Source organism: Urocampus carinirostris, chromosome 2 (assembly GCF_059441175.1).
Source record: "Urocampus carinirostris isolate Australia breed hairy pipefish chromosome 2, RoL_Ucar_1.0, whole genome shotgun sequence".
Classification (NCBI taxonomy): domain Eukaryota; kingdom Metazoa; phylum Chordata; class Actinopteri; order Syngnathiformes; family Syngnathidae; genus Urocampus; species Urocampus carinirostris.
In genome coordinates, this window is record NC_142350.1 from 8,715,335 (window position 1) to 8,729,496 (window position 14,162).

At 40.7% G+C, this 14,162-nt stretch overlaps 1 protein-coding gene across 1 annotated transcript in view; it reads left to right on the top strand.

The window, feature by feature from the left end:
- The window catches only part of pag1 (phosphoprotein membrane anchor with glycosphingolipid microdomains 1), a 49,566-nt gene that overhangs the window by 19,572 nt on the left and 15,832 nt on the right, over nucleotides 1-14,162 (top strand). Inside the window, exons 2-6 of the mRNA XM_088328743.1 lie at nucleotides 9,904-10,161; nucleotides 10,228-10,285; nucleotides 12,798-12,894; nucleotides 12,960-13,132; nucleotides 13,273-13,680. Of these exons, the coding sequence (XP_088184869.1) occupies nucleotides 9,941-10,161; nucleotides 10,228-10,285; nucleotides 12,798-12,894; nucleotides 12,960-13,132; nucleotides 13,273-13,680 (957 nt within the window). The 5' untranslated portion in view covers nucleotides 9,904-9,940. The remainder of the gene's footprint in view (nucleotides 1-9,903; nucleotides 10,162-10,227; nucleotides 10,286-12,797; nucleotides 12,895-12,959; nucleotides 13,133-13,272; nucleotides 13,681-14,162) is intronic.

Genomic DNA, 14,162 nt, shown 5'->3' on the forward strand with positions numbered 1-14,162 from the left:
AACAAAATTTGCGCCATCTAGAATGCTGTCGTTTAACAGCAATTTTCCTAATTTTCAAGTATTTTTATAGCAAGTGTCGTGCACCGATAGACATGAGGTAGTGCTATTCCCTTTGCCACAAAGTTGGATCGACCTAATAAAATGAAATTAGATGTGCGTTTCTATACTGAGGAGTTAGACTATGAAAAAAGGATTTTATCACCTTTACTGCAGTTTTCATAATTTCCAGAGATCTTTATAAGAATGTGGCGCTATAGCTTCGCCCTTTTGGCAAAAAACACACAAAGCAGTTCAATGACTGACAGTCTTTGAGAAATGTTTCACTTTTAACCTTTATGAATGAATCTGCCTTTTTATTTGAAATTTAAAATTTGTTCACATAACATGAAAAAAATTCAACATTTTGATCCGTTGTAAACCAGATTATTGGGTCTTTAAACGGTAAATGGTAAATGGTCTGCATTTATATAGCGCTTTTCCAAGTCAATGAAGACCTCCTAAAGCGCTTTATAATGTGCTTCACACTTACCCATTCTCACTCACACTCACACACCAATAGGGAGTCAGCCATGCAAGGCGCCTAACTGCTTATTGGGGGCATTCGGGATTCAGTGTCTTGCCCAAGGACACTTCGACATATAACACGGAGGAGCTGGGAATCTAAACTGCGACCTCTTGATCCCAAGACGAGCGCTCTACCTCCTGAACTAATGCCGCCCTTTAACTAATCAATTAAGATAAATAAAATTAAGATAAATCATATTTAACCTTTGATTAAAAGAGTAACAAATCCTAATTTTATCGGATTTTAATCGTGTTGCGGAAGTAAATAAACAATGCTGTATTTAATTATTTTATTTAATCAGTAGAAATAATAAATAAATAAAAACAATTGAAATAAAAAACAAGCAAATAAATGTATCCAATAAACCTCAATTCATACAAACAAAAATTAATATTCATTTTGCCTTCTCTCGTCAAAACTCAAATAACCCTTTGAAAAAATTATTAATCCAAATAAAAAAACTGCAAACTTAATTTTATTACGATATCACTGTTCCTTTATGTAAAGTCAATTTAGTCTAAATAAGCCATAGGGTATTTGGTAACCTTTTTGATAACTGCACACAAAAACCTAATCTTTATACAAACGATCACTTTGTGCTGTTAACACACACACGCACCGAGTTCCGTGCCAACAGACGTTCCCAGTTGTTTCCAGCTGTTCATTCCTTTCATTCGTGCTGAAAAACAGAAGCAAAGAGGTGATTGTAACCCGCAGACATAGTCAAAACACCCACCCCGTGCCCCCCGCACACTGGCGGCATTGTGCCGCATTTGTCTCCAATGTTGTGCAATGCTGTCGACTATTATAGTAACAAAATAGTAACAACACAGTAATGGCATATGTTTTAAATACTGTATGTGTAATTCAAGGGGGTGTTTTTGCACATTTAGGATTTAGAAGCTGAATGAGCTAACAATTGTGTATTTTCCCTTCTTGACATTTTTTTCATTTTTTTTAAATCGATACGATTACGGATACCCAAATATTGTGTTGTTGGATTAGGCGTCTCAATAATTGTGTATTAGATTTAAGGAGATAAGATATTTCTGTTTTGCTGTTGAAATTCTAGGCCCCAAATGTTTGATACCAGTTTTTCTAAATAAATACTAATACTGATACCCACATTTTGAAGCATCTTCAAAGCCTCTCAGTAATTACACAATAGATTTGTGGAGATGGTATTTTTCTTTTTTGTTGATGGAAATTCTAAACCTCATTTGTTTGATAGCATATTTTTCTCTAATTGATACTGACCAGCCAATTTCAGTTTAATTGGTCGGTCCAAATTGTCCCGAGGTGTGAATGAGTCCCTGTGTGCCCTGCGACTGGCTGGCAACCGGTTCAGGGTGTCCCCTGCCCACTGCCTGAAGATAGCTGGGATGGTCTCCAGCACCCACGCGACCCTACTGAGGATAAGCGGTACAGATAATGGATGGATGGATGGATGATACTGACCAGGGTTCATACAAGTACTATAAATCCTTAAGAATTCCTGAATTTGAATGTTGTGTTTTCAAATATTACAAAGTGCTTGAATCTTGGGAAGGGTGCCTGTAAATATTTGAAATTGTTTTTCTCAACAAGTCGGGTTAAAAATGACATAGGCACTGCTCTCTCGTGGCTATGCTTTGCCATTGCATTTCCCTCCCTTTGTGATTAACGGCAGTTGGCATTAGTTTGTATGGCGTTGCCCCATGAAGCGTTCTCCCACAAGAGGACAGCTACTCTTAAGCAAACCACAATGAAATGTGTGTTAGTGCAAATATTACGTACCAATAATGGGCAATGCACGAAATGAAGGTAGCCGAGCTTTAAATTATAATGGGAAGAACTTCCTGCACCATTTTTTACCCCAAATATATACAGGCAGAGATTTTTCTTAAAAATTTACTCACGTATTGTTTAGATCCACAAATATATTCCCGACTTACTCAAGATCTAAAAATCAAATCCCTTGATGAATGCACACGCAATGTTAAAATAACGTATGTAAATGACAGATATATTTGTGGCTCCGTAAAATGTTAGATTCACACCGGATTTCTTCTTTTAATGATACTAGATACATTAGAAAATTGGCATTCAAATTCCTTAAAATTGCTTGAATTTGACCATGAAAAATATTCATGAACCCAACTAAGTGCAGATACCGATGCCACATTCTCTTCTCTTTTTAAGATTAAAGATGATCTTTTGGTCTACATGTTAACTCCAAATTGACAAATTGGAGGTCTTGCTGTGCAGCCCGCATTGCCACCTGTTCGAAAAATAACTTTCTGGGTCGTTGGGGGATTAACGCAAACCGGGTGGAGGGGGTGTCGGATTTGGGGTCCACAAATGGGTCAGACTTCAAATCAAAGTGGTGCTGAAAGTTCGAAGAGCTAGCTAAACAAAAACACATGTCGCCAGTGTAAGGAAACAAAACCGGTTAGCATTTGGTTTGCTTCCTTTTGCTAAACCCCATAAGCTTCACTTAAAACAGATAAATACTGATCCAAAAATGGCTTTGTATGTCCAAAAACAGCCTAAAATAATTTGACAATATGAATAAATCTCTGTTATTGTGATTGCTGGTCAAATTAGCCGTCTCCTTGCCAAAATGTTGCTAACCGCTAAATGTTAAGCCTATAAAGACGAAGATAATCCCCGCATTTTATGCTAGGATTAGGTTTTTATAAATAAGTGGTTAATTGATCAAGTTAATATGATGCCATGATATCATTACTAATACCAGTTTGACATGCTTGTTATACACTACAGTCCTCAAAGTGGCCGACATTAGGACTCATGGTATCGATCCAATCCAAGTAAATGCAGGGTAATATTGGACGATACCGATCCAATACTGATATTTCTGCTTAAAAACACTATGATCATTGAATAATAGAAAAATCTTCCACTGCCCTAACCGTAACCCTGCGCAGGGCCTTTAGATTTTGTTTCCACAGTGACAACGCATTTACAGTTTTTTGTTCAGAACCAGTACCATGTTTACACCTTTTGTGGCAGCTCGTTGCTCTCTGCAAAGTGAGCTTTTTCATGTTTTCATGTCAATTTGTGGTGTTGACACAGTAGCAGACCAAATTACCACACAAATTACACCTAACATTGTCTTTTTGTGTTGAAAAAGAGTCCACACCGTGCTAAAACGGACGTTTCTAAATAACATGTCAGACCTTTTTTGTTATTTTATGATAGGTTATCGCTTGAAACGTTTTGTGGGCTGATTAGAAAAATCTGTTGGCTGTAGCGGTGGGCGGAATTATCCAAATATTGATATTATCAATACTAAGCAAGTACTTGGATCCGATTGTTACTAAATCCCTAAGATTGATTTTTTTGCTCTTCCACCAACTTTTTGAAGGTGCACTGTGTAGATAGTTCAGCCCTTCTCTCTCTCTCTCTCTCTCTCTCTCTCTCTCTCTCTCTCTCTCTCTCTCTCTCTCTCTCTCTCTCGCTCTCTCCCCATCTAAATCTATGCCTGAGTAGGTAACTGACAGGCACACTACTTTATGACTATTTGACCAGACCCTCCCTACCTGGCCACTGGCTGTTCTTCTGCATCAATGGACAAAAAATAGTCTGTAAAAGCATTGCCTCAATAGTTGGTTTGAAATTTTACATTTTCCTTTAGATGTTTCCCACGACTAATTGCGCCAGCAGCAGCTAAGACGCAGCATTTTTCTCAACAACAGGACGAGACAGACATCCATTCACGGGGATTAAACAAGAGGGGGCTTAAAAGAAGAGATTAGGATGCAAGGCGACACATGAGGATGAGAATACCATCCTCTTCCATTCCCCTAGCAACCCCGTAACCCTCGGCGACAGCTGCCCGACGATGCGCAGACACAGCATTGCACTGATTACGATGCTCGTCACGATGCTGTTGCCTTGGAGATTTTTGAGCTTTGTACTCCTCCGGTCGTGAAAAAAAAACAATCCCTTGCAAAATCTCGGGATTTGTTCTCCCAGCTTTCAAGGAAATCCGTCATGGGAGGATTATGATTGAGAAAAAAATATATGTATGGTATTTTGTCATGGAGGCCCCTGCTGGACTGAATTTGAATCGCAGCGATTAGGCCTCATGAATATGATTTTTTTCGTCAGAGATCTAAAACGTGACGATTATTATCAATTAATGTCGAAATAGCATTGTCAAAATGTTCCGAAGCAGTGTCATTTTATACTTTATGTTATGTTCACTTATTGGCCACTAGGGGAAATTATTGTGGACATTTACACTTAAGGAAAGAAAATTCTAACAAATAGGTAGTTAAAAAATTAGTAGTATTTTTATTGACTTCAGAATAAAAGCATAATACGTTTGAATAAGTCATAAGATGTTAAACCTTGACCACTAGGGGACAGTATTGTGAAGCTTTACATAGTATACAAATATTTTTGCATCTGGGTGGTTGGATAGTTAAAGTATGATGACCAACTTCAGAATAAACAGGATATGTATTTTGCTTTGTATTTGTTTTTTAAATCCTTTTTTCCTTTGTCACGTTCCATTTAGAGTCTGAAGTCATCTGACCCATGAGATTGGAAACATAATTTTCCAAAAATGTGTCGCCCTAATGAATAATTAATGTCCGAAAAGGTCTCGATATTGATCAATTGATTTATTAATGGCTTTGTCTGCTAATGCCATCCCATAATGTAATAAGATCGTGGCCGTTATTGAGTTTCTTTCTTTTGGGAGTACAGCTCCATTTGTGAAATCAACAAAGCGGCTGCAAGGGCGACGTTGCCATGACAACACATGTTCCCAGCCGCTAGTATGACATGTGTGATGTTTACATTAGCCGGCGTCCTATTCCGACCCGCCCCCGCCCTGCCAAATAGCTTGGGGGGGTCTCGGACACAAGATGGCGACCAGCATGCATGGATCTGTTTTTTTTCTGCCCTGCCAGATTGGCTAGACGGTTATTTGGCAGGAGCACGCTGCGTTCGGTGCATCAAAAGGAATGTGTTGTTATCCAACAGGACACTGTGGGCGGTCTAGTTTTAACCAAATTCCAAACGGGAATCTCCGAAAGCTGCTTTGAAGGCATTTATTTTAATAAGAACGAGATGAAATTCTGTGGTTGTTTCTTGTCGAATCGTAGAGGAGATTAAGGGCAATCTGTGAACAGGGCAAAGTTTACAGACACATTTGTACTTAGTGTATGCTGCAAACTACAAGACAAGTATGAGGGGGACTGGGCAACTTCATCCGCACTGAATTACACAAAAAACAGGAACAAAACATGCTATGAAACCTCTTGTTAGTACTTTTACTAGAATGGTTGCAAGGTGCAGCATAGCGCAGATTACAGAGCATAATGTTGCAGTAAACAAATCTGTTCTTGCAGCTTAATCCCAGGTGTTCTGTCGAAACGTCCTATCGAATTGTTGCCATGGCAATGTTGTGTCATACTAGACAGTTTCAAGATTTCGTGACAATTGGGGCTGCTTCAGATTGTGACGTGAGCAGGTTAGTCATGGCTATGTTGAGTGGATGTAATATAATGATTTGTTATCCAATTGGAGACTGCGGGCAGTATAGTTTGAAATGAAAATGGAAATTTATGAAGGCTGGTTTAAACGCGATTATTTATACGCGAAATACCTGGAATTTTGTGCTTGTTTCTTGTTGAATTTAGATAGATAGATAGACAGATAGACAGACAGACAGACAGACAGACAGACAGACAGACAGACAGACAGACAGATAGATAGATAGATAGATAGATAGATAGATAGATAGATAGATAGATAGATAGATAGATAGATAGATAGATAGATAGATAGATAGATAGATAGATAGATAGATAGATAGATAGATAGATAGATAGATAGATAGACAGACAAGTTTGACCACCGCAACTCGTCCTCACCCCAGAGTACTGCAGCTGTCCCTCCCTCTCTGGACACCAGCATGGAGGAGGACATCCCCCCACTCAAGATAACTGCAGCCCAGGTGTGTGGAGAGCTGAGGAGGCTGCGAACCAGCAAGGCAGCTGGTCCAGATGGAGTATCCCCCTGACTGCTGAAGGCCTGTGCGTTGGAGCTGGGAGACCCTCTACAGCGCATCTTCAACCTGAGCCTGGAACAGGGGAGGGTCCCTCAGCTGTGAAAAACAATCTGCATCATCCCAGTCCCAAAGAAATCAAGACCTGAGGAACTCAACGACTTCAGGCCAGTCGCCCTGACATCACATGTGATGAAAACCATGCAGCAGTTGCTGCTGCACCACCTGAGGCCAAAGGTCCGCCACTCCATCGACCCTCTGCAATTTCCTTACCAGGAGAAGGTGGGAGTGGAGGATGCTATAGTCTACATGCTACACCGATTCCTCTCTCACCTGGATAGGGCTAAGAGGGCTGTGAGGATTACATTTTTGGACTTCAATACCCAGCAGCCTCTGCTACTTAGGAAACTGACAGAAATGGGAGTTAGCCTACACCTTGTAGAATGGATTACGGACTACCTGACAGGCAGACCCCAGTATGTGAAACAGGGGGGCTGTACATCGGACACTGTGGTTAGCAGCACACGATCTCCGCAGGGGACCGTGCTCTCTCCGTTCCTATTCACCCTGTATACATCGGACTTTCAGTACAACTCTGAGTCCTGCCACGTGCAGAAGTTTGCTGATGACACTGCTATCGTGGGATGTATCAGAAGTGGGCAGGAGGAGGATTATAGGAAATTGATTCAGGACTTTGTCCAATGGAGCAATGCAAACCACCTGCACCTGAACACCACCAAGACCAGGGAGATGGTGGTGGACTTCAGGAGAACTAGAACTCCTGTAACTATCAAAGGAGAATGTGTAGAATTTGTCCAGACCTACAAATGCCTGGATGTGCAGCTGGACAATAAACTGGACTGGACTGCCTACACAGAAGCTCTATGCAGGAAAGGTCAAAGCCGACTTTACTTCCTCAGAAGGCTGGCGTCCTTTAACATCTGCAAAAAGCTCCTGAAAATTTTCTATGAGACTGTTGTGGCAAGCGCCCTCTTCTATGGGGCAGCGTGTTGGGGAGGCAGCGTCAAGAAGAAGGATGCCTCTCGTCTCAATAAACTGGTGAGGAAAGCGAGCTCTGTTGTGGGAACAGAGCTGGACAGCCTGACAACAGTAGCTGAGAGACGGGCACTGGAAAAGCTGCGGTCAATCATGGACAATTCATCACATCCACTACACAACATTATCTCCAGACAGAAGAGCAGCTTCAGCGACATACAGCTTTCACAGTCTTGTACCACGGACAGACTGAGGAGATCTTTTCTTCCTCATACCATGAGGCTCTTTAACTCTATCCAACGGTGTAAAGGCCCACATTAAACCACACCCCCCACATTGCATATTACGTATTTTTATTGCAGTGTGTATTCTGTGTAGCACTATCTAGATACTCTATATAACACGCTACATTGGGTATTAACACGTCACATTTGGGTATTTGTTCTTTTTGCTTTATTATTGTTTTGTTCTCCAGTGCAGGGATGCTGCTGGAAGTGTGAATTTCCCTGCAGGGATAAATAAAGTATCTATCTATCTATCTATCTATCTATCTGTCTATCTATCTATCTATCTATCTATCTATCTATCTATCTATCTATCTATCTATCTATCTATCTATCTATCTATCTATCTATCTATCTATCTATCTATCTATCTATCTATCTATCTATCTATCTATCTATCTATCTATCTATCTATCTATCTATCTATCTATCTATCTATATTGATACTTTAGAATATAATACATAAATACCCAATGTAACATGTTGATATAGAGCAGGGGTGTCAAACTCGTTTTAGCTCGGGGGCCACACGATAGAACAAACATTCTGTCGGGGCCGGACTAGTATATTAGAGAGAAAGAAAAAGAGAGAAAGAAATAAGACAAAGCGGAGAGAAAAAGAGAGTGGGTGGGACAATGAAAGAGAAAAAGAGAGAGAGAGAAAAATGGAGGAAAAGAGAGAGAGCGAAAAGGGAGGAAAAGAGAGAGAGAGGAAAAGGGAGAGCGAGAGAGAGAGGAAAAGGGATAGCGAGAGAGCCAGGAAAAGAGAGGAAAAGGGAGGAAGAGAGAGAGGGAGAGAAACACATACAAGTACAGTGTCTTTGTTCGAGGCACCTGGCTTTGGCAACATCAAGTGGACATATTTCGACCTGCAGCTCGTCTTTCTCTTGCGCTTCTCTGAGCGTTGTCTCGCGGGCCGGATTCAACCCCTTAGTGGGCCTGATCTGGCCCCCGGGCCGCATGTTTGACACCCCTGATATAGAGTATTTAAATAGTGCTGCGTAAAATACACACTGTAATAAAATTAGGGTAATATGCAATGTGGGGGTTTGGGTTAATATGGGCTTTTACTCCCCCGGGTGGAGTTAAAGAGCCTCATGGCATGAGGAAGAAATGATTTCCTCAGTCTGTCCGTGGAACAAGACTGTGAGGAGATTAAGGGCAGTAAATGAAAATCCTGCTAATGGACATGTTTGTAATTTGTCTGCATAGTACTGCAAACTGCAGCAACAACGTGCACATGACTATTTCCATCTAAGTTGAACCATGGGATAGCTCCACCCACTCAAAGAACCACTGTTAACTCCTTTCCTAAACAATTTCAAGGCGCAACAAATCGTGCAAAGCATAGTGTAAACACAACTGTAACTGCAGCTTAATCCCAGAAAGTTGCCATGGCAATTTCATGTCATTATTCTCAAGAAAACTTCAATTTTCAAGGTTCTGTGACATTACGGGCAGTGGGGATGTGAGTAGGTTGCTGGAGATGAAATCTTTCTTGAACTGTGCAGCACAATAAAAGTTAGGGCAACTGCAACTTGCTCTCTGCTGCCCCCTGCTGCATTAAACACCAGCATGTAAAATGTAGTTTTTGTAAATACCAAGACGTTGATATTGTGGCTTTGTTTTAAGATGGACGGTCTAAATAATATACACCGCTCCTTACACACACACACACACACACACACACACACATATATATATATATATATATATATATATATATATATATATATATATATATATATATATATATGTGTGTGTGTATTATATATATATATATATATATATATATATATATATATATATATATATATATATATATATATATATATATGTGTGTGTGTATTATATATATATATATATATATATATATATATATATATATATATATATATATGTATATATATGTATATATATATATGTATATATATATATATATATATATTATTTTTATTTTTTTCTAAATTATTATTATATATTTTTTTGTATTTTCTTTTTTTTTTAATGATATACAGTAATGATTTTTTTCCACAGCTGGCGCCTCCCCGATGTGCTCTCCTGCCCTGGTGTGATGGCCCCGGTGCTGAACAGCGTGTGGTGGGGGCCAGAGGCGGCCGTGTTCGGGGCAGGGGCCCTTTCTGGGGGCCGGGCAGCAACCTGGCTTGTTGACAGCAGCGCCGGTGTGGGTGCGGGCGAGGGCGGCGCCCAGCTGGCCCTGGTGGTCACCCTCAGCACCTTGGCCGCCCTGTTGCTTGTGTCCTTCTTATTTTTGTTGTGCACTGGATGCAGGGGGTGAGTCCAATGCATGGTGGGAGATAGAGTATTGGTCAAAATAATCGATTTTGTTTGATTGCGCAGGCAAAAAAAAGGAGCTATCGGCCATCCAGGAGGGGACAGGGTTGACCTCATGGATGGAGTGAGTATATAGTATCATGATACATACATCATTTGTTGTGATATATTATATTTTAATCCATACAAACACACATGACATCACATTGAAATTAGCTAAGGGGTCTTAAACCTCTGGCCCGCGGGCCATTTACAGCCCTTAAGACGATAGCTTGCATTTTTTTTTTTTCCCCTGTTTTTCGTTTGACCATTTTGTTATTTTGCGCCCACTTTTTTTTTCTTGGTTCCTTGTATTTCCACTGCCACGCCAGGTTTATTTTCATTTGTTAGTTTTTTGTATGGACAATTTGTTCGTAGTTTAGTGCCCACTTGTTATTTTGCGCCCAGCGTTTTATTTCTTTTTTTTTTCTTGCTTTTCCATTTAGTTTTTTCTTTTTTGTTTGTATCATGTCAAGTTGCGTTTTGTTTGTCCATTTAGTTGTTTTTTGACCCCTTTTTTGTTTGTTACTTTGTTCATTGCATTTGTATTGCAGTTTTGATTTTTGTTTCTGTTTTGGACTTTGTCGAGTTTGATTTTGTTTAGACATGTTATTTTTTGTTTTTGTATACCCCTTGTTTGTTTTTTACTGTGTTCCCATTCTTAAAATCTTTTTTTAAAATCAAATACCTACCTTATTTAAGCATGCCTGCCTCAGTTCGTGATACCCCTTATTTTTTTTACGATACCAACGTTATCACGACAACCCTGTATGTATCATCCCACATGCCGACATTTCTTGTGTAAATAACATGTAAATTATAACTATAGCCTTATCCCCCTTGTCTTATAACATTATCTTCTCTGTTCCTTTATCTTCTTGCTCATACCTCACTATGAATGTGTAAAACTGGAGTGTCATGCCCAATTTCGTTGTCACAATATGTTAGCCCATTTGTAACAATGACAATAAAGGTATATTCTATTCTATTCTATTTGGGTCTACCCAAAAAGCATAACACCCCTGCCACAATATTAAAGCTTAACGTTAGTGCAGCCCACGTGAGGTTACTATGGATTCTAACTAATTAGGCACGGCTCACAATTTGGACCCTAATGTTTGAGATTCGATTTACGTCCGCCACACAATATGATTGGCTAGCTACCTCTAGGTTTGTCCCATGGTTGTCCGTACACATCACAGACTATAAATTTAAACAAATTAGCTGATTGGAGTAACCTTCTATTTTTTTTGCAAACTAATCATTAAAGATTTTATTTGAGTTGAGATACTGCTTGAGGAGGCTACTGGAGTAATCAAAGTAGATTGTCACTGCTGTTGAACTAAGGCTTAAAGGACATAGGAAGCATCTTACATGTAACGTTTGGTGAGTTTCTACCTGCCCAACCTTACTCAGAATTGAGTTCCGGCGTCCCACCAAGTAAACTGAGTTTGAAACTCCTGCACTAGATTAACCCCAAAAATGTTGTTTACCTTTACTGCACCAAAATCATGACATCATCTAGAACAATGCTGCAATGACAGTGTGCCTCCACTGAGTGTCGCTTTTGCAACAGTTTCTCAGCCATAGCGCGTCTGCAGAAGGTAAACAAGGACCAAAAAAAAGATCTCCCTCTTCGTCCTCGCATGAACCCCATGACGTCTGCCTTTCTCGTTGATGATGAGGCGGAGGATGAGGAGGACGTGTTGTTCGATTTCTTTTTAAGTCTGCAGTGGCTGAGATTTCTCACCTGTTTTGTTGAAGATGGGGGAAAAAGGAGGATGTCTGCCCCTGAGTGTCAGGGACGTGGATTTAATGCAATGCAGATTTCCGCTTGAGACATTTTTGCACTCTAAAAAGTCAACATTAATTAGTGTGCTGTGCAAAAGTATCTGAATAAAATGAAGGTCATTCTTAAAATTGACAAAAGGATTTGCTGTCTGCTATATAAGACAATGTTGCACGTTATTGGTTGCAAATTATGTTTTGCTATGAAATAATCTGCTACTAGTGCGTACATTTGGTGAGTCGTTTTGTTTTAAGAGGACCTTTAAGCCTACACAAAAAACTATTATTAGTTATTTTATTCATTCAGATTTGTTCTATTATTTTAAAAACAAAGAATAATAATAAAAGAGAATATACAGACATATACATTTAATTTAATACTTTTAATAAAACAACTTTAATTAAATAAATAGGCAAATCATTTTGCTCATTCCCCCCCCCCACTGCTTCCTTCTCTAGCCACTCATGCTAGCAACCTGGCTGCAGACCATGGCTCGCCATTATTGTTATTGCTAGCTTCCCCTGCTTTGTCCTAAAGTGTCACTTTTTTGTAACTTTTCCTGCTAGCTGCTAAAGCTGTCCACTTGCACTAGCTCTGACAAACTCAAGCTATTGGTTCTTTTAAGCTTCTCCAGGTGTATTCAGCTAGCTCTGTCTTCTTTTTCTCTTCTTTTTTTTTGTGACTGGCACGGATTACCACAAGCTTTCACACACACTTTCACTTTACTAAGTAGTATACTTATTTTTAAGTTTGCCTTCCTACCTAAAAACGCATTCATATGTGCAAACAATGTCTCTGTCCTTTCCAGACATCGGAGAAAGAAACCGTCAGCCAGTCTGCCGATAGCCCAGTGACAGACGTTGGTGTTAGCCACTCCCACAATGGACCTCTCACTGGCAATATAAGTATGTCCCAGCTTTCTCAAGCTCGACCAATCAGTGAAGCCGCTAGCTTAATTGCGTCCTCACAGTCCTTACAGACACGCAAGCCAGCAGCCCCCACCTGTCGGAAGACACGCCCATCAGCCAATCGGAGCACAGGTCCTCCAAATGTCCGCAGGGACGCGAGCTGCCCAGCATCCCGCCCAGTAGCTCTCTGGTCAGGGGGGTGGCCCCGCCCACTTCGGGGGACAGCATGTACGAGGTCGGTGAAAAGAAGGAATTTAACTCAATTTATATTACTTTATATTACTAGAGATGTATTTTTCAAATGGCTTCGTAATTTCTCCAAAATAATTGACTACTTTCTGGAATCGTACATATTTCAAAGTTTTCGATTCACAGGTGGTTAAAGACATGATGACGTCATCCCGCGATGTCAGCATGGAGGATTCCCTCTACGAGACGGTCAAGGACCTCAAAGACCCCCCGAAGAAGCCGGGCCTACTTAACGGTACCCTTGTCTCGACCGCCCCTTCTCCACCCCTCGTCAATGGCCACGACCCCGCCCGAAGCCCGGAAACACCCGAGTACGCCTCGGTGAACCGCAACAAAAAAATCCGCTACAGCGCTGAGCTGGAGGCCAAGCGCTGGTCCAAAGACCCCGGCGGTGTGGGGACACCGTCTCCCTGGCTCAGAGAGGAACCTGAGGACCTGCCACCGCCGCTACCCGAAAAAGTCTTGGATGAAAACGAAAACCAGCCGGCGCTGATGAACGGGCATGCCGGCCGGCCGAAGCTGCACACTGGAAAGGTAGGCTGTTGGCCTTTTACAAGGTGACAACTTATTGCTTTTACGACGCACTTTCAAACGCAAATAAAGTTTGGGCCAGGTGTTTCCTGTCCACGCTTACAGAGCTACTTGGGCGAATTAAGTTCCTAACATCATAAGAGCTAAGTCATATTACTTTGGATAGATCCTTGCCCAGAATTAGAATTGTCTTACTGTCATTATTAACAATAAGTGAACATTGTACACGATTACACACGGCACTCCAGTGTAAACACATAATAAATACCGTATATTCCGCACTATAAGGCGCACCTAAAAGCCTTTATTTTTTTCAAAAGCTGACCATGCGCCTTATAATACAGTGCGCCTTATTTATGGATCAATTTTAAAATTGCAAAGTTTTCCAACTAACTTGCAGCCGCCGACTAGATTTTCCCCCAGACGCCAAGTAGTACGCGGTGTATGCTGGGATTTATTTACCGGCGTTTCATTGGCTAACCAAT